Raw genomic sequence first — 21,957 nt, 5'->3', positions numbered from 1 at the left:
TCTGAATTTGTTTACTACAGCCATGGTGTCCAGTTTGCCAGCAATAAATTAGCGGCAATGGATTTCATACTTTTGGTGCATCCATTTTTAGGGCACTTCTCTTGAGAACGCGGGTTTCTATGTTAAACATTTTCTGATGTTAAAAACATTTGGTTGGCTGAACCATATTAAAATTCCCGGCCAACATACTAAATCCAGTGTTTGGCTGTCAATTGGATGGCATAAACCACTGCCAAATGTTTGCATATGCCGTAAATAATGAGACTGAATGGTTCAGTTCACTGATGGAAATATCTGCCCAGCTGCAAGGCAGGTTTCTAAATTATCTTCATGGTGAGAATTTCCTCACAGGAATCAGCAGTAAGGTGCCTCTTTACCTCAGCTAAACTCAAACAGAAAAAACGTTTTACCTTTTTTTTTTCCCTTAGTCCCACCTGTGACTTCTCATGGACAGTTTCCACACCGCTACCACTCTCTGAGTAAAGAGTATTACCCCTAAACTTTCTGTTTTAATTCTGGCTGCCAGTTTTTGAATTTCCCTATTCTCAAAGGGAAAAGTTTGTCATCAACTACTTCCCTTCATCATTTTAATATCAAGTCCCCCCTTAAAAGAATAAAGACCTACTTATTCAACCTATTTAGTGGTTGAAACCCAGGCAACATCCAGTACTCTCTCTATTTTGTGCTGATAATGCAGGAAGATTGTTCTGTAAAACAAGGGGTCACAGTTTAAGAATCTATCCAATCTTGGGATAACTTGATGACTGAAGCAAAAGTGCTTCGAAGAAATTCTCTCAACCCATGACATTTTACCAATAGTTATGTTTAAGATATTAACATGTCTTGAAATAGCTGATTCAAATCTCTAGAAATGAACAGTAAATTAACTCAATTTACACGTTAGCCTGTAACTTTTGCAAGGCTTTTGAAGTTGGCTGAAAAGACACTTTTCCGAAGTTCAATACTTAGCTGGAATTTAGAGCGCGTATTTCTGTGTCGTTCTGCAATTGTGAATTTAGTGTTTTGAGTAAAATTAAGAGTCAGGGTGGGATCAGGGAAATTGGAAGGATGGGGGAGGGAGAGAGAGGATTGTTGCCAATGACGAATGAAGTGGGAGCTAATCAAGATGGGGTTAGGACAGTTGTGTAGGAAGGAACTGCAGATGCAGGTTTAAACTGAAGATAGTCACAAAATGCTGGAGTAACTTAGCGGGACAGGCAGCATCTCGGGAGAGAAGGAAAGGGTGACATTTCAGGTCGAGCCCCTTCTTCAGTTGTGGTTGATGCGGGAGACAAAGAACAGGGCTGCAGGGACAGCATGACCAACCACCTAGAGATACGCGTTTAAAGATGAACCAAGATGAAGATGTCTACGGCATTAGCTCAGGTAAAGACGGGTGCCTTTAATTAAGGAAGTAGCAAGCCTCAGTCCTCTGATTATGTTTTAGTTGAAGAGTGCGAGTCCCTTCCTGTTTGTACGCCTCTAAGTTGAGCCATTTTAGATTTTGTTCAGGTTTATTATTGTCAGTAAAAAGCTTTGTTTTGCATATTATCCAAACAGATCACATGAATACAATCAAGTCAAATTCGTACAAAAGGGAGAGCAATGGGGAAATGGTGCTAGATTTACTGGTAGTAAAGAGATTTAAAAGAATAGAGCAATTGGATGGTAATTGATCCTTCTCTGAGAAGAGCACATAAAGAGTTGACATCTTGCTCTCTGGCACCAAAAAGTAATTTGGGCAATTATTGCATGCGATTTAATATCATTATGTCCCTCGTATCACAGTGACTTCATTCCTGTGGTGTCATGCAGATTGAGAACAAAAATGTGTCAATATCCCACCATGGTCCAAGACCAGATGGCTGAAAGCTTGAGTGAGGAGATAAAAGTTCTCAACCCCCTTCTGTCTGTGTTGGCCAGATGACCATTTCTTCATGGAGTAGATCAGGCTTCCTATTGCTGACTAAGTTGTGATTATGGTTCATTTTCCAGGTGAATAACGTACTGAAATGTGTGTTCAGTGAAAGCATATCTATTGACTGAACATATCTGTTGGTTTTTCAAAGCAAATTCATTTTTTAAACTTTTCCGCACCATCAAACATCCATAATCAGCAGATTATTGGGTATGAGTTTTGACTTGGGAACTAGTGATAAATTCCTGTTTGATTTGTGAAGAGTATAGTGGATCTTTCATGTTATGGTGTTGGGGATAACGCCGGGTTCGGCAGTGACCACACAGACATTTGCAGTAGGGTGAACTCGTGTCATATAATTTCATTTACAGTGGTAAGGAAGTCCAGGACCGCATGGGCACTATCCCTCGACATCATTGTCGAGACATTCTTGCCATAGAGGGAGTACAGAGAAGGTTCACCAGACTGATTCCTGGGATGTCAGGACTTTCATATGAAGAAAGACTGGATAGACTCGGCTTGTACTCGCTAGAATTTAGAAGATTAAGGGGGGATCTTATAGAAACTTACAAAATTCTTAAGGGGTTGGACAGGCTAGATGCAGGAAGATTGTTCCCGTTGTTGGGGAAGTCCAGAACAAGGGGTCACAGTTTAAGGATAAGGGGGAAGTCTTTTAGGACTGAGATGAGAAAAACATTTTTCACACAGAGTGGTGAATCTCTGGAATTCTCTGCCACAGAAGGTAGTTGAGGCCGGTTCATTGGCTATATTTAAGATGGAGTTAGATGTAGCCCTAAAGGGATCAGGGGGTATGGAGAGAAGGCAGGTACAGGATACTGAGTTGGATGATCAGCCATGATCATATTGATTGGCGGTGCAGGCTCGAAGGGCCAAATGGCATACTCCTGTACCTATTTTCTATGTTTCTATATTTCCATCAGAGCGCATGTGCGGTGGCGCTGGCAATGCCAGGGTTGACCCGGCTGCTCAGTCCTAGTCTTCATGTCTTTGTGATGTGGTGATCTTGGGTTTTCCCTGCAGTGCACCCATGCCTTGAGACGAGGTGCTGGTGCTCGAGTTTATTCTGGCAGTTTAGCTTTGGGCATGATGATGCGGCAATGGCAGTCTCTGGATTATCCTGGTGGCTCAGCGGCACTGATGTCTCAGGCTTGTCCCGATCTTTCAGTGTTAGTCTAGGCTAGAGGCACTGGCTGTCTAGAGTTTCTTCCTGCCAGTTCAATCTTGACCATACAATGGCACTGGTGGTTTTGGGTTTGTCCCAGTGGCTCAGTCTTCCTTGAACCATGACAGGGGAACACAGCCAGCAGGGCGGCATGCCTGGGTGTTATAGGGAGTAGGCTGACAAGATTCAGGTGGCCAAACCAAAATTAGCAAATTGGACCCAGCTGTTACCAATGATGCTTCTTCTTCTTCTTGCGTATGGCTTGCACAGCCTAAAGTTGTCGGACAACTTGTTCTATTTGATCTTATTTGATTGTGCACGCCGGGTTGATTGCATCGTGTCAAATCGTGAAGGTTGCAATCTCCCACCCCACCAATGATGCTGAGGACTGTCTTCACCTGGCTCAGCCAGTGATGGGGAACAGAGCATCATCCATGTTCTAGGGAAGATGTTGTCCAGCTGGAAAGGGTACAGAAATGATTTACAATACAATACAATACAATACAATTTATTTGTCGTTTGGATCCCGTTAAGGTCCAAACAAAATGTCGTTTCTGCAGTCAAACATACAAAACGAAAAAGACCCAAGACACAACACAATTTACACAAACATCCTTCACAGCGCATCTTCTCCTCGCTGTGAAGGAAGGCAAAAAAAAACATATCTCTCCCCTGCACTCCCCTCTCCCCCCTATGTCAGAGTCAAAGCCCCCAGCGGGCAATGTTAAATGTCCCGCAGCCATTAAAGCCACGCCGGGTGATGCAAGGCCAAGCACCGGGTCTTGGTGTTGGAGCCCCGGCGGGCGCTCACAAAGTCCCGCGGCAATTCCAAGCCGCGCGGGGCAGGGATGTAAGGCCTTATGAGGATGTTGCCAGGAATAGAGGGTTTGAGCTATAGGTTGGAACTTTATTTCTTAGAGCACAGGAGGATGAGGGGTGATCTTATAGAAGTGCATAAAATCAAGATAGGAACAGATCGGGTAGATGCACAGATTCTCTTTCCCAGAGTATGTGAATCGAGTACCAGAGGACATAGGTTCAAGGTGAAGGGGAAAAGATTTAATAGGAATCTGATGGGTAACATTTTCACACAAAGGGTGTTGGATGTATGAACAAGCTGCCAGAGGAGGCAGTTGAGGCTGGGACTATCCCATCGTTTAAGAAACCGTTAGACAGGTACATGGATAGGACGGGTTTGGAGGGATATGGACCAAACGTGGGCAGGTAGGACTAGTGTAGCTGGGACATGTTGGTCGGTGTGGGCCGGAGGGCCTGTTTTCTCGCTGGATACAGTAACTATGACTCTCTCCAGAGGGTGCTGTCACATTGTGTACTGGGCATTGGGACCAGAGGAGACGGTGTAGTGAGGAAGTGGAAGGCACGGAACTGAAGGATCATTTCTACTTTTGATTGCCTGAGGCGAGTTACCTTCGGCTAAACGTTGGTATAGTCCCTGCCTCCACTACCTCCTCTGGCAGCTTGTTCAATACACCCACCACCCTTTGTGTGAATAAGTTACCCCTCAGATTCCTATTAAATGTTTAAATGTTTTCCCGTTCACCTTAAACCTTTTCTAGAGGACTGGTCCTCTGGTCCTCGATTCACCTCCTCTGGAAGTGGAAACTTATCACCCATTTCCCAGTACCTCCACCTCCCTTTGTGTCACTCTTGTGTAACCCAGGACATCACCCAGGAGGAAGCCAATGTCTTCAGGAACTATAGCCTCTCATTTGAGACAGACTTGCATGGAAATTGAAGCATAAGATTACACAGCCTCTGGAGATTGCTTCAGCAATCACTGCAAAAGAGGTGAATACCATTTCAACTTGACTTTCCTCTCAAATCTACTATAAATTGTCCATAAAGCAATCACTGAAATTAATGTGCTTAATAACTAAGAATTCACAACCCTGTGGGCTAGAATATTACAAAGATTCACAATCTCCTTTGAAGAAATTTCTTCTAATTTCAGATCAAATGCAATTTTTTTTAATCCTGAGCCCATGATCCATCATTCTGGCTCCTCCAGAAAAAAAACCCTTTATAATCATGAATTATATCCATGCAATTGTTATTGTTGGAAAGTCCACATAATGTTGACAACTGGTGCTTTTGAACAATCAAATCCATGGGCTATTGATCTAGAGGTTCCTGTGTGACCCATGGAGTCGTGCCGAACTCTGTTTTGAGATCAACATGTGAAAGGGACCTCATCCCAGATTGGCAGCAAGATGTGCCTTCCTGCCAGTTACAGCAAGCGCACATGTTGTCAACATTGCGAGTATATTTCTCTATCCCAAAGTGCATGCCTGTCTCTCAGTTATTAGAAATGACCCCATGTCTACCCTTGTCACCCGAGATATCTTTCTGCAGTGTGTTAAGCAGTGTGGTAGCTTGGTACATATATGTATGCAAAAGCTCTATTGCATTTAACATAAAAATATATATATTAACATTATTTTACTTGCATTGTGTAAATCTGACTTTCACTGTTTAATGAAATAATCCTGCGTAACAGAAATAAATATTAAGACAAAGTATTTGCCAGGTTCTTGTATTTCCACAAGAGGGCAGTGTTACCTGCGTCCTCGTGGACTGCACACAGTTAGAATCACAGGTTCCTACAATATGTTTTTCTGTTATCATTCTTTGTTTCTTGAAAAGGGAAATTGTGAAAATTTCCAAGTTAATTTGTCACCCTGAGTTCCTCCAATGACTCTCACATTTTGGTTACCAAGGCTTGGGTATCCGCACCAATCACACTTGCATTTCCATCACCACCACTTACTTCTCTCCTTCAAGGTTGCTTCTTTGACCAAGCATCTGGTCACCATTCCTGCTGTGAGCCCTGGCTCAAAGCCATTTTGGGATTGCAAAGTGTGCTTCTTATATATATTTTTAAAAGGATATTAATTCAAAATGCTGTCCTGATGAATAACACTGACCTTTATTTGTTAAACTTCACTCCAACAAATGAAATCTGTGAGGATGGAAGATAAATGGGATAGCACTCTGGTCAAATAGGAGGCTGTGTATGATGGCACTTTTGGTTGGAACAGAGTTGCCGACGCTTACTTTAGTCTGAGGTGCTTTTCCATCTCAGGAATCTTTATTTGATTTGGGACTGTTTTGGTGGGAAAGGATGAAAAATCAGCTTTCCTGATGTTTCTGCAAAGCAGCTTCAAATTCAACATGGAAATGTTACTGCAATTGTCCCTCATGTCTTTACATATCGGGTCCATTATGAAATTTTGCAGCATTGTCGTGGTAGAAATATAAAACAGCTTAATATTTGAAATCTCAGAAATTATGTGTCTGCTAATAAAGATGTGGAAACTTTTATTTCATTTATATTTGAAATATTATACTTTGGGCATTGGTGAAACTGTAGAAACAACATGTTATATTTAAACATTATATCTTATTGTCAGATATTGATTTGTTGCGCAGTGCAGCTGTGGAGGAGAGGTTTTGATTATAACAAATAATAAAGAGGGTTGTGCAACCCACATTTCTTTGTTCATGTGTATTCTTCAGAGACAATCAAGGTTTAGTATTGCATTGAAAAACTTTACCAAAAGAAAATTGTGATAATTGTGTTTAAAATGTATCTGTAACGTTGAAGTGAATATTATTGAGTCAATGACTGTCTAAAGCACAGGTTGTTCTCTCTTTTGTTGCATCTTTCAATGCATTGCCGACCACCTCAGAGGTTTGCACCACAGATGGATTTTCCAAGTCCTTTGGTGTGAACAAGCCTTTCATGTCATTTTTAGTCCTTGATGGCAGAAACATAATGCATCACAAATAACAAAGTAGCACAGCTATTTCTTAACTTGGCCTTGCAGTGAATTGGATTAAAATTTACAATAGACACAAAGAACTGCAGATGCTGGTTTACAAAAAAAATCACAGTCATGGAGTAATTTCTTGGGTCAGGCAATATCTCCGAAGAACATGGACAGTCAACTTTTCGGGTCCAGGTGTGATAAGTGGATACGGGTGAGAGGGGTTTGATTGTATGATGTGCCACTTATGGACAGCTGAATGCGGAAATTGTGAAAATGCTATCTTAATTGTTACTCTCTTTTTCAGCTCCTTTTAGAAACATAGAAAATAGGTGCAGGAGTCCCTTCAAGCGAGCACTGCCATTCAATAATATCAAAGCTAATCAACCAAAATCATTCCCCCGTTCTGGCTCTTTCCCCTTATTCCTTGATTGCCTTTAGCCTAACTCACTCTTGAAAACATCCAGTGAATTGGCCTCCCCTGCCTTCTGTGGCATATAATTCCACAGACTCACAACTCTCTGGGTGAAAATGTCTTGCCTCATCTCAGTCCTAAATGGCCTACCCCTTATTCTTAAACTGTGGCCCCTGGTTCTGGACTCCCCCAACATGGGGAACAGAATGGCAGGCAGTGGCGAGTGGAGTGCCGCAAGGCTCGGTGTTGGGGCCACAACTGTTTACCATATATATTCATGATTTGGAAGAGGGAATTGGGAGCAACACCAGCAAGTTTGCGGATGACCGCGCCGCCACTGCCGAAGCTCTGGTCCGGTCCCTGGTCTCCGGTAGGAAAGGCCGCGCCAATCCATATGGTAGGGGGGCGAGGACGCCACTCGGAGAAATAGTCACATCCTCGCCAGGAAGGGACTGGGAAGCAGTTTCCCCCTTACCCCTCCCCCCTCCCCCACATAGAAAAACGAAAGAATCCCCAAACAAAACTATTTAGACAAACTAAAATTTAAAAAAAATAGGAAAAAAACAGACAGGCTGTAGGCAGAGGTGCCTTCAATGCAGAGCCCCTAGTGGAGAATAATGTCCTTCCTCAGATTTGGAGACCAAAACTGTACACCTGGAGTATTGCGTACAGTTGGCTGGCAAACAGGAAGCAAAGAGTAGGAGTAAACGGGTCCTTTTCACAATGGCAGGCAGTGACTAGTGGGGTACCCCAAGGCTCAGTACTGGGACCCCAGCTATTTACAATATATATTAATGATCTGGATGAGGGAATTGAAGGCAATATCTCCAAGTTTGCGGATGTCACTAAGCTGGGGGGCAGTGTTAGCTGTGAGGAGGATGCTAGGAGACTGCAGGGTGACTTGGATAGGCTGGGTGAGTGGGCAAATGTTTGGCAGATGCAGTATAATGTGGATAAATGTGAGGTTATCCATTTTGGTGGCAAAAATAGGAAAGCAGACTATTATCTAAATGGTGGCCGATTGGGAAAGGGGGAGATGCAGCAAGACCTGGGTGTCATGGTACACCAGTCATTGAAGGTAGGCATGCAGGTGCAGCAGGCAGTAAAGAAAGCGAATGGTATGTTAGCTTTCATTGCAAAAGGATTTGAGTATAGGAGCAGAGAGGTTCTACTGCAGTTGTACAGGGTCTTGGTGAGACCACACCTGGAGTATTGCGTCCAGTTTTGGTCTCCAAATCTGAGGAAGGACATTATTGCCCATAGAGGGAGTGCAGAGACGGTTCACCAGACTGATTCCTGGGATGTCAGGACTGTCTTATGAAGAAAGACTGGATAGACTTGGTTTATACTCTCTAGAATTTAGAAGATTGAGAGGGGATCTTATAGAAAACTTACAAAATTCTTAAGGGGTTGGACAGGCTAGATGCAGGAAGATTGTTCCCGATGTTAGGGAAGTCCAGGACAAGGGGGTCACAGCTTAAGGATAAAGGGGAAATCCTTTAAAACCGAGATGAGGAGAACTTTTTTTCACACAGAGAGTGGTGAATCTCTGGAACTCTCTGCCGCAGAGGGTAGTCGAGGCCAGTTCATTGGCTATATTTAAGAGGGAGTTAGATGTGGCCCTTGGGGCTAAGGGGATCAGAGGGTATGGAGAGAAGGCAGGTACGGGATACTGTTGGATGATCAGCCATGATCATATTGAATGGCGGTGCAGGCTCGAAGGGCCGAATGGCCTACTCCTGCACCTAATTTCTATGTTTCTATGAATGAATGGCTGTGCTGGCTCGAAGGGCCGAATGGCCTCCTCTTGGCACTTATTTTCTATGTTTCTATGAGTGACTATATTCATGTATGGAAATCAGATTATAATTCATGCTGTTATGCCTAAATATATATATTAAATACTTTATTGATCCCTTCAGGGAATTTCAGATATCCAGAAGCCCCCAACCAACAAACCCACACATTTAAAACTAACGCAGACAGAAAATACCTAAAATACAATGTGGACAATTCCTAACAGCAATAAATACTTAAAAAGACCAATAATAAACAATTAAAAAATGCAAAAACGCATCCCCCCACAGCCTAGCGGTCAGTATTATAAAATCTAATGGCTGCAGGTGTGAAGGATCTCCTGAACTGCTCCGTTCTACAACCAGGGAGAGGAGCCGGTTGTTGTTCCGAGTGCTCTTTTGACCCTCCAGAATTACATGGAGGGGATGCCCAGGGTTTTCCAGGATGACCTGCACCTTGCGCCTCATACGCCTCTCAAGCACATCCATCCCAGAGTCCACTCTCCCCTCCAGCACTGAGCTATCCCATTTTACCAGTTTGTCCAGTTTCTTATTGTTTATCACACTGATGCTGTTGCCCCAGCAGACAACAGCGTAAAAAATGACACTTGCAACCACAGTATTGTAAAACATGTGCAGCATATCATTACGCACATTGAAGGATTTTAGCCTTCTGAGGAAAAAGAGTCTGCTCTGGCCTTTTTTTTGTAGAGGGGGTCAGAGTTGACAGACCAGTCCAGTTTGTTATCAAGGTGCACTCCAAGGTATTTATATCTCTGCACCACCTCAATGTCAGCCCCTGCAGCGTTGACTGGCTGAAGTTAACCACCATCTCTTTAGTCTTGCTTGTATTCAGGATGAGACAGTTCTCTTTACTCCAGGCACAGAAGGAACTGGTCAAGTCCCTGTATTCCTCCTCATGCCCATTCCTTACACATGCCACAATCGCTGTGTCATCTGACTATTTCAGTACGTGGCATATGTCAGACTTATAATTGAAGTCTGCAGTATAGATGGTGAAGAGGAACGGGGCCAGAACCGTTCCGTGTGGGGCTCCAACATTGCACACCACTGTCCCGGAAACACAGTCCCCCAGCTTAACAAACTGTGGTCGACCTGTCAGGTAGTTGTATATCCAGGAGATAAAGGTGGAGTCCACCGCCGGCTTCTTAAGCTTGTTTTTCAGAATCAGGGGCTGGATGGTCTTGAATGCACTTGAAAAGTTGTAGGTGATGGGACCAGTGCCGTGTCTCACCTATCACACCATCTGCATGAAGGAAACTAAGCTACTTTTTTCCCCCCAAAATCATCCCGCGGGCCAGTAGTTTGACAGCCCTGCTTTAAACTAGTGCCCTCTAGTTCTTGAATCACATATCCTGGGAAAAAGACTGTGCATTCACCTTATATATTCCCCTCATGCTTTTACTCGCCTCTAAAACAATTTTTGCTTTATTGCGAACTTTCAGCACCTGCAGATTTTTGAGCATGAGAAATTTGTGATCAGCGTGAGAGCGTGAGAATTTTGTAAAATATGTGACTCACGCTCAATGCTTGAGAGTTGGCAGCCCTGTCTAGCCTGTCCAATCTTCTAAGCATGTTATATGTTTCTATAAGATACCCTCTCATCCTTCTAAATTTGAGCGATGTACAAGCACACCCAGGTCTCGTTGCACCTCTCCTTCTCCTAATCTGACACCATGCAGATAATAATCTGCCTTCCTGTTCTTGCCACCAAAGTGGATAACCTCACATTTATCCACACTATACTGCATCTGCCATTATTTTCTGCCCACTCACCCAACCTATCGAAGTCACCCTGCATCCTCAGCATCCTCATCGAGGCTCACACTGCCACCCAGCTTTATGTCATCCGCTAACTTGGAGATGTCACATTTAATTCCCTCTTCTAAATCGTTAATATATATTGTAAACAACTGGGCTCCCAGCACAGAGCCTTGCGGCACCCCACTAGTCACTACCTGTCATTCTGAAAAGGAGTTGTTAATTCCTACTCTTTGCTACCTGTTTGCCAACCAGTTCTCTATCCATCCACTGGGCGGCACCATCAGCGATGGCAGCCTTGCCAACAGTCTGACTGTCTTTTCATCTTTTTTGTTATTTTTAGGGTGTTTTAAAAATGTGTGTTAATGTTCTCTGGTTTGTTTTATGTGGGGGGAGGTAGTCAGAGGAAACTTTTTTTCATTCTCTTATCTTGCCGGAGATACGATTGTTTTCCGGATCGTATCTCCGGTCACTCTGCGGTCTAACATCATGGAGTTTGAGGCCTTGCTTGGGACTGACTTTGAGCCCCACCACGGGGACGTGGACTTACTATTGCGGCCGATCCCTTGCCTGGGATCGATGCTCCAATCGCGGCCTGCGGATTTCACGATCGAGGAGCTCGCAGTGTTGGGTAGAGACTGATGTCGGGAAGCTTCAAAGTTGTACAAGGTTCAACCAGCCCCGATCCGGGGTCGATTGCCCAGCACGGGGGAGCTGAGACTCCCCCCCCCTCTTCCCAGTTTTATTTTTTCGCCAGACAGGGATGAGCAATTTCTAGAGTTCATCCATGCAGTCTTTAAATCTTCACCATTGCAGCTCCAGTGTCAACCCTTGAAGTATAATCTGCCAATCTATCCTGGCCAATTCCAGTCTCATACCTTCAAAGTCTCCTTTATTCAAGTTTAGGGCCCTAGTCTCTGAATTTACCTTGTCACTCTCTATCCTAATGCAGAATTCCACCGTATTATGGTCACCATTGCCCAAGGTGCCTTGCACACCAAGATCGCTAACTAATCCTCCCTCAATACACAATGCCCAGTCTAGGATAGCCTGCCCTCTAGTCGGTTCCTCTACATCTTGGTTTAAAAATCCATCCTGTATACATTCCAGGAAATCCTCCTCAGCATTGTTACCAATTTGTTTGGCCCAATCTGCATGTAGATTGCGAGTCACCTTTGATGCTTCACAAGATGAGTTTGGTTGTTTTTCCAGTTTTGTTCATGGATATAACAGTAGATTAAGTTGATGGACATTTTGATGGTATGTTGTACTTTTTCTGCACTTTATACAAGTTGACAATCATTCTACTAACATAATAGCAAATTCGTATGACTTGAAAGGTGATGGTTTGTTTTCAGTTTGCTTGAAACATGGCAAATGATATCAGACAACCAAGGGGAATGATCTCAACCAAGGGGGATGGTCTCAAATGAATCTTTGACTTTAGTCCTCTGCTTGCTAACCACTTACCAGGACATCAGATTAAATCATGTTTTATCATGTTCTGCATTCAGCTAAGTTTAATTGAGGAGCTGCATTTTTTCCAGTTTTACAGCTAAAAAGTAATTAAATATTTCCTCCCATGGCTTGATGTTGATCATCTTATTTCTGTGATGGAGGACCCAATGCTTTTGCTACATTGATAGGCGTTGCTAATTAATGGATGACGTTGATGATGATGTCAGTGAGCTGATCTGCGTTTATTCTGACTTCAAGATGGGCAGCCAGGAAAATAATGGCAACACACAAGGGCAGGGATTTTTTTTGTGACAGTATGTGCCAGTATGTGGTGCTGACACCTCTTTAAAAAAAGTTATTTTTCTTCCCAGCCACATGACATGTTTGTTCATTAAAGGTATATATTGTCTAGAAAAAAATACTAGGTATGGGTATTCACACTGTAATTGTAAATATCTCGGGCTATTTTTGAGGACAAAGTAAATGTTCACACATTCAGGCCATTATATATAGTAAGGTATTAAATATATACAGGTTGACTTTTCCTATTGCGTACAATTTTGCATTTGGTGATGATAAGCCAGGAATGAACATTTATCAGATGGAAAATCTAGGACAGATTCTCTGTGAAAGTCCCACGAGATGCTTGTTCAAATGTCCCCTGTCCATGTTCTCCAGAGATGCTGCCTAACCTGCTGAGTTACTCATTTGTACATTGACCAGCATCTGCAGTTCTTTGTTTAGATGTTAAATTGTTGCTTTTGATAAGTGTGGTTTGCCTTTATCTTCAAAACACTGCAGCATTGAGGTGAATTTGAGGAAAGATATTAAAGTAATTTAGCTGAATTAGAAGATTGGATGGTATAATTGTTTTGAAGGTGTGGGATGGGACAGTTGGTTAGGAAGGACAGCAAAATGTTACATCTTGTCGAGCTGATTCCTCACAGCTCCACGGTAATCAATTCAAAACACTGGTACTGAATGTGTGGACTTTGTGCGTTCTCCCTGTGACCAATTGTGTTTTGTATAGGAATGTACTATCTGCCAAAATGCATGCAACTAATGGTCATGTTCTTTATTTTCAGAAGAAAATTAGCTTGAACATGTTTTTGGATACAATGATGGCTGACCCTCCTCCGCAGTGCCTCGTTTGGTTACCACTCATGCACCGACTTGCCAATGTGGAAAACGGTAAGTTCTGGCAATTAAACTGACTATCAAACAGGACTGTACTAATAAACACCAGACTGCAGCAATGCAAAACATTGGCAGCTCACCACCTGCTTCTCGGTGATGAGAAACATTGGCCTCCATATTCTGTAAACGAATAAGTAAAAAAAGTCCGCAAAATCTCTTGATCTCTCAAAATCTCTCAAAATATGTTGCCACTGACATCTTTGCCTATGATTTCCAATCTATTGCTCACCTTAGAGGAAAAAAAGAACCATATGAACATAGAAATTAGGAGCTGGTGCCAGCCACATGCTCCTTCAAGTTTGCGTTCAATTTAATAAGATTTGATTGTAACCTCAACTCCACCTTCCTGTTCATTCCTGGTCTTTCAATTCCTTGTTTATGAAGTCTCCCTATGGATGCCTTAAAAATAGTAAAGACTTTGCTTCCACGAAACTTTGGAGGAAGAGAATTCCAAAGACACTCAACCATTTTGAGAGGGAAAAAATTTGCCGTTCCACTTATGTAAATAGATTATCCATTATTTTTAAAGAGTGATGACACCGGGAGGTGCCTGTAATTGCTACCTCGCCAACAGTCTGTTTGTCCCTTCCTTCTTAGTTATTTGTTAATGTGTTAAATGTATGTTTTTAGTGTTCTTTAGCTTGTTTTACTTGGGACCTGCGGACTTAACATCATGGAGCTGGCGATCCCTGTCAGGGATTGACATCGTGGCTCCAACCGTGGAAGCCTGCGGACTAACATCGTGGAGCTTGCGGTCTCTGTTTAGAAACCAACTTCGGGAACTACAAGCCACAGGAGATACGACCACCCCGACGTGGGCCCCAACGCAGGAGTTTGGATCGCCCCAACGCGGGAGCTTCGATCGCCCCAACGCGGGAGCTTTGATCGCGCCGACGCGGGACCTTCAATCGCCCCGACACGGGAGTTTGGATCGCCCCAACGCGGGAGCATCGATCGCCCCAACATGGGAGCTTCGATCGCCCCGACGCGGGAGTTTTGATCGCCCCGACGCGGGAGTTTTGATCGCGCCGACGCGGGAGCTTCGATCGCCCCGACGCGGGAGTTTGGATCGCCCAGACACGGGAGCTTCGATCGCCCCAACGCGGGAGCTTCGATCGCCCTGACGCGGGAGTTTGGATCGCCCCAACGCGGGAGTTTTGATCGCCCAGACACGGGAGATTTGATCGCCCCAACGCAGGAGCTTCGATTGCCTCGTCGCGGGACCTTCAATCGTCCAGACACGGAGGCTTTGACTGTCGTCTGCAGGAGCTTCGATTGCCCCGACTGCGGAAAGTTCGACTGCCCCAATCACGGGAGAATAAAAAAGGACGAAGATTGGACTTTGTGGCCTTCCATCACAGTGAGAAAAGTGGGGAATTTGCTGTGGCGGATGTTAACTTTGATGAGGTTGTGTGTCTTATTCCTTTTTTTTTAGTATGGCTGTATGGTAATTCATATTTCACTGTACCTTAATTGATACGTGACAATAAACTGACCTTGAAACCTTGAACCTTGAAACCTTAGTACTAATATTCTCATGTGGAAACATTCTTTCCACATTCATACTGTCAAGAACCCTGAGGATATTATGTATTTTAATTAGATCACCAATAAACATCAGTAGATATAAACCTAGCCTCTCAACCTTTCCTCATAAGCCAAACCCTAATTTGGTCCCCTAATTTGAGGAAGGACATTCTTGCTATTGAGGGAGTGCAGCGTAGGTTTACAAGGTTAATTCCCGTGATGGCAGGACTGTCATATGCTGATAGAATGGAGCAGCTGAACTTGTACACTCTAGAGTTTAGAAGGATGAGAGGATATCTCATTGAAACGTATAAGATTGTTAGGGGTTTGGACATGCTAGAGGCAGGAAACATGTTCCCGATGTTGGGGGAGTCCAGAACCAGTGGCCACAGTTTAAGAATAAGGAGTAAGACATTTAGAACAGAGACGAGGAAACACTTTTTCTCACAGAGAATGGTGAGTCTGTGGAATTCTCTGCCTCAGAGGGTGGTGGAGGCAGGTTCTCTGGATGCTTTCAAGTGAGAACTAGATAGGGCTCTTAAAAATAATGGAGTCAGGGGATATGGGGAGAAGGCAGGAACGGGGTACTGATTGGGGATGATCAGCCATGATCACATTGAATGGCGGTGTCTAACCCTTCCATTGGAGGTATCAGTTCAGTTAGTCTTCGTTGAACTGCTTCTGATGCTTAAGCATTGTTTATGAGATGAGAAACCAATGCTGTACAAAGCGATCCCGATGTGGTTGTTGCTATCCTGTCTGTGCTGGCTCCTCATATCAAATCTCCCATCAGCTTTCTCTGAAAGAAACAGTCCTAATCTCTGTAATCTGGCCTTGTAATTATTGTCCGTCACAACAAGAAACATTCTTGTAAATCCTTTCAGGACCATCTCTCACATCCTCACGACCTTCATATAATGCAGTGACTTTCAATGTTCTGAATGATTGTCCTATTTTTATGCTGTAAGGGGATGAATTGTTGAAGTACTTCTTTCTGATGACTGATATAAAAATTCATTCCTATAGGTATCGGGGACTATACCTTTAAGAATCATATATGGGCAAGTCTATCTTGGGACGACATTATGTGTTGACTGTGGGTTTGTACTTTGTACCCTGTGTGATGAAATTAAGTCGTGTTCGATACCTGCGTGATGAGATTAAGTTGTGGTCGATACATCCTTGTTTACTCCATGGTATAAAATAATCAGTTTGAGCGCTGCTTCGGCAGGGAGACTCACTCAGACGCCTGTACTCTGTGCGAACCTCTCTCATGTATTAAACATTCAGATGGATCTAAATTTCTGTGACTGTCGTTGGTTGAGAAAATATTCCTAACACAATTGGCGCGCAACGTGGGGCCCCAATACCTCTGTTGCCTTCTTCCAATAAACCGAGAGCTCTCACTTTAAGGATTTACGGAAGGTGGAAACAGAGTGACGGGGTCCAATCGACACGGCTGAGATAAAACTGAATGTTCTGTAGGAAGGGGCCCCCGGGTTAAGTAATTTTTACTTTGTTGAGTTGTACTTTGTTACCTTCCTCGGAGAGCAGAAACGCCGGACAGAATTGTCTGGGACAATTGAAGAGAGTAGTTGGACTACTCCAGCGACCGGCGTCGCCAAAGAAGTCTGGGACTTCAGAGTCAAGTTGGACTTGACAGGGAAAAGGAATTGTCGTACGTCTCGAGGAGAGAATCAGAATGGGCTCGACAAACTGAAAAGGAACCTGACCAGCCTGGAACAGGAAAACCAAAGGTTCGAGGAGATTGTGAAACCAGGCGACTGGGTGTTTATCAAGGTCATCAAAAGAAAAAGGTGGTCGAACCCTCGGTGGGACGGACCTTACCAAGTTCTGCTCACCACACCAACGGCCACAAGGATCGCGGAGAGACCAACGTGGGTACACATGACACATTGTAAACGAATGAAGGTAAACTCCGAGAACAAAAAGGAACAAGGGAATTAGTGACGGCTGACGGCCTACCAGGGCCCAGTAACGACTAAAACCCGAGTAACTTGTCGTAACCAACAAAAAAAAAAGAAAAAATCAATCATAAAATGGATTTGGACGACTAGTCTTTGTATGGTTGCAAACAGATGGGATTATGTTATAAAACTTAAGGAAGATAAAACAGGCACCTTCCACATTGACCCATGTAAAGAGTACCCCGGAACGTGGTGTGTCGAAAGAGCCTATGACACCGATGGAACATACGTGTGCAGAGCCCCGTGCAGCACATGGGGTCAGGTTTTCCAGCACTCTCTCAATAGGGGCTACCAAGGGTGGGGAATGTCAGACTGAACAGACTTACACAGCTGGTGGTCCCTGGTGGTGGCCTCCTCACCCCTCCATCGAAAGAATTGGAAAACCATCATGACAATAAAGAAGCCCAAACAACTAGGCAACTACTTCCTTTGTGTAGATGTAAGGATGCAGGACCCATGTTGCAAATTCAGAATAGAGGTCGAGAAAGGGAGTAAGGGAGGAGTCACGCCCATCCCAAAACCAATAGGACCTGAAGAAAGGATTATAAAAATAATTCCAATTAATGACCTAAGAAAGTCCTTGGAGGTAGAAACGGGATACGCGGACGAAAATACCTGGCTGGAATGGACAAGGTACACGGCAAACACATTGGGACAAAGTGATTGCTATGCCTGTGCATCAGCCAAACCACAACTCATCCACACCCCATTTCCCCTGAATTTTAGTAACTCCCCAGGAGGGGTCACATGCATGCTGTCCTGTTCACGGGGAAGGAAGCACCAAAAAATAAAAACTGCTCAGACCTACATTACCTGTTCCTGGCAATGCTGAAAGACATGGTCCCACCACCATTCACCATCCCGACAGGGGGAGGATTTAATTGCTTCTCTAGGTGGAGTGAGGAAGGAAAGGAGTTGGGCAAAGTGGGGAACTGTGTAACTACAGTAAAGGTTTCTGGAGTCGAACCAACTACGGGCCCAAGTCCCCTGCTGGAATTAGACGTCAACCTTCTGACACAACAGAAAGTTGGGAGGGCAGATATATGGTGATATTGTGGAGGTAGGATATTAAGAACAAAGCTACCCCAGAAATAGAAGGGGACGTGCGCAATGACCGAGCTTATAATGCCCTTCGCCATAGTGACTCTAAGGAGGGACGAAGGCAGAGAGGACCCGGGAAGGATGGAATCAGGGAAAAGAGTACAGCGGGAATTAATTAAGGGATCATTCGACAAACACATCTACATTGATGAAATCGGGGTCCCTAGGGGGGTCCCAGATGAGTTTAAGGCCCAAAATCAGATAGCCGCCAGGCTTGAGTCAGTCTTTTTCTGGTGGTCAACCACTAATAAGAATGTAGACTGGACCAACTATCTGTAATACAATCAGCAGCGGTTCATTAACTATACAAGAGATGCCATAAAAGGCATGGCCGAACAATTGGATCGAACTAGCCTAATGGCCTGGCAAAATCGGATGGCCTTAGACATGTTATTAGCCGACAGAGGAGGCGCGTGCGTCATGTTTGGCTCATCATGCTGCACCTTAATTCCAAATAATACTGCCCCGGACGGTTCAGTCTCCAGGGCCTTGGCTGGGTTATCATCACTGGCGGAGGAGCTGGCCGAGAACTCTGGGGTAGACACTTCATGGACAGGGTTCCTTGAAAGCTTGTTCGGGAAATGGAAAAATATTGTCATTTCTTCACTAACATCCTTAATAGTGATTACAGGAATGTTAGCCGGATTGGGATGCTGTATAATTCCCTGTGTTCGAGGGTTGTCTCAAAGACTAATAGAAACAGCCCTTACAAAGAAAATGCAGATGATGTACGAGTTGGTTCCTCAGAAAGGGATTGAGGAAGAAGAAGTGGACATTGACCTAAGGGATACCTTCATGGCCTGAACGGAACCCCCGCGGATGAACAGATTGCATAAAGTCAAAAGAAAGTGCAATGTTGTGATGGAACCAGGGAGGCGTTCGGGACGGGGGAATTTTTGGAAATTGTTAATAAATTGTTGGATAATTGTATAAACAGGGGGAAAATGATATAAAAATTCATTCCTATAGGTATCGGGGACTGTACCTTTAAGAATCATGTATGGGCAAGTCTATCTTGGGATGACATTATGCGCTTACTGTGGGTTTGTACTTTGTACCCTGCATGATGAGATTAAGTTCTACCTTCATCATCTACATCCTCCCCCTTGGTCAGATACTCCGCCACTTCAATCGGGACTTCCACTGTTACGCTGATGACACCCAGATCTACCTCGGCACCAAATCCCCCCACATCCCCCCCCCTCTCCCATATCAACTCCTGTTTGTCAACTGTAAAAACCTGGATGCAACAAAAATTCCTCAAACTCAACAGCAATAAGACAGAATTCCTCCTCATTGGCTCCAAAGCCACACTCAGCAAAATCAATAACCCCACTCTCACCATCGACGGCACCACTGTCTCCCCATCTCCCAAGGCCCGCAACCTTGGTTTGATCTTTGATTCCACCCTCTCCCTTGAGCCTCACATCCGCCATGACATTAAAACCTCCTTCTTTCAGCTCCGCAACATCACCAAACTCAGACCCTCGCTCACACCGCCCGCTGCTGAAAGACTCATCCATGCCTTCATCTCCTCCCGACTGGACTATTGCAACTCACTTCTCCTTGGCATCAGCTCCACCTACATCAACCGACTCCAACTGGTCCAGAACGCAGCCGCCTGACTCATCACCTACACCAAATCCTGGCATCACATCACTCCAGTCCTCAAACAACTTCACTGGCTTCCCATCTCCCACCGGATCACCTACAAAATCCTGATCCTCACCTACAAAGCCCTCCACCATCTGGCCCCCCCATATCTCACTGACTTCCTCTCCCCCTACCAACCCTCACGGTCCCTCAGATCCACATCAGCTGGTCTCCTGTCCATCCACAAGTCCAACCTCCGCAGTTTTGGGGACAGAGCCTTCTCCAGGGCAGCTCCCAGGCTCTGGAACTCTCTCCCCCAACTGATCCGCAATTCCGTGTCCCTCACCATCTTCCAGTCATGCCTCAAGACCCATCTCTTCACCTCTGCCTATCCTTAGCCCCACGTGCCGTCCCATTTCATCTGTGCATTAATTGCCTCATACTGTTTTGTATTGAATTCTCTATTTACTTTGTGTATTAGCCATGTCTCTACTATTTATTTAATTCCCTTACATGTTTTTCCTCTACCTGCTAAATTTTTGTAAAGTGTCCTTGAGACTCTTGAAAGGCGCCCATAAATAAAATTTATTATTATTATTATTACCCTGCGTGATGAGATTAAGTTGTGGTCCTGTGTGATGAGATTAAGTTGGGAAAACCGATACCTGCGTGATGAGATTCAGTTATGGTAGATACATCCTTGTTTACTCCATTGTATAAAAGAATTAGTTTGGGCACTGCTTCGGGAGAGAGACTCCCTCAGACGCCTGTACTCTGCGCGATCCTCTCTCATGTATTAAACATTCAGTTGGATCTAAATTTCTGTGACTGTCGTTGGTTGGGAAAATATTCCTAACAAAACCCATTCTATTCCTTGTTCTCTCTTGGTGTTTTCCCTCTGGCCTATGATACATCGACAGAAAAGAATGTGTCATCAGGTATACATTTATTCTATTCTACGACATTGTGTATTGGTGTTCCAGCATTGATTGATGAAGTTATGGCAGAACCAGTTGAGTCCTGATCCTTGAGACAACTTTGAATGTTGAATGTGTTCATGAACACTTTGAAGGAGAATTTCTCGTAAACGTTACTATCTTCTCTCTGCGTTGTCCGTTGGCACCACCTGGAGATTGACGGTGGGAGACTCAGTGCGATTAATAAGGATTTAGGACCAGCTGATGTCTACAAAGTTAGAGGCAAGGAACTGGTACAAATCTAGCACCATGGAGAAGATAACTTGAAAATACCAATGTTACCTTGTTTTCCACCGTAAGAAAATTCTCATTCATGGTTTCTTTAACCAATTATTTCACATTGCACTGGAAACCTTCTTAGTGTTAAAGGCACAAAGTGCTGGAGTAACTCAGTGGGACAGACAGCATTTCTGGAGAACATGGATAGGTGATGTTTCGGATCAGGACCCATTTTCATTTCCTGTTTTGGATCAGGACCCATTTTCATTTCCTGTTTTTTGCAGTGGTGGAGCATTTATGTTGCTGCCAAGAGAGTGTAATGGGTTTCTGCTGTCATTGTCACCAATGTCATACCTACCAGCTCCCAGTCTAAAGAAAGTTCCCAATTAGAAACGCAGCTACCCATGTTCTCCAGAAATGTTGTTGGACCTGCTGTGTTAGTCAAGCACATTGTTTAATTTTTTTTGAGTCCATCACTTCACCGGAAAATGTGATTGATTTCCTTTTTGTTGCAGTCTTCCATCCGGTGGAGTGTTCCTATTGTCGCAGTGAGAGTATGATGGGCTTCCGCTACCGTTGTCAGCAATGCCATAACTACCAGCTTTGTCAAACTTGCTTTTGGCGGGGTTATGCCAGCGGCTCCCACAGCAACCAGCATCAAATGAAGGAGCACTCCTCTTGGGTGAGTAGAAGAATGCCTGTTATTTCCCAAAATATGTTCGAGATGTGTGTCATTTTAAAATATCCAAATAAGAATGATGCACACATTAATTGTCCACAGGGTGACTGCATGTCTCTTATTTTACTTTTTCCTACAATTTTACTTTACGTTGAGAGTTTGATAGGTTTATTTCCAGCCGCCCTGGGTTTTTTAAAATTCTCGGATTGTAATAACAGTCGTGAAACTTTCCGCATTTGAAAATGACAACAAAGTGAAAGGCCAAGGAAATTGTCTATCTTTGCCTTTGTTCTCTCCCGTTTACAGGAATCAGAAGTGATATTCTCATATTTTGTT

General features: G+C 44.0%; 1 protein-coding gene across 23 annotated transcripts in view; it reads left to right on the top strand.

Moving 5' to 3' along the window:
• Positions 1–21,957, top strand: part of dtnba (dystrobrevin, beta a) — a 446,182-nt gene that overhangs the window by 210,085 nt on the left and 214,140 nt on the right. For 22 of the 23 annotated variants that reach the window (XM_055635471.1, XM_055635463.1, XM_055635456.1 and 19 more), the window contains 2 exons: positions 13,426–13,531; positions 21,458–21,624. In XM_055635471.1, the coding sequence (XP_055491446.1) occupies positions 13,426–13,531; positions 21,458–21,624 (273 nt within the window). The remainder of the gene's footprint in view (positions 1–13,425; positions 13,532–21,457; positions 21,625–21,957) is intronic. The other variant, XM_055635453.1, reaches the window with a different exon arrangement.

This window comes from Leucoraja erinacea, chromosome 5 (genome assembly GCF_028641065.1).
Source record: "Leucoraja erinacea ecotype New England chromosome 5, Leri_hhj_1, whole genome shotgun sequence".
Lineage (NCBI taxonomy): Eukaryota > Metazoa > Chordata > Chondrichthyes > Rajiformes > Rajidae > Leucoraja > Leucoraja erinaceus.
Note: the sequence above shows the minus strand (reverse complement) of the source record. Positions and strands in the feature narration are given on the sequence as shown.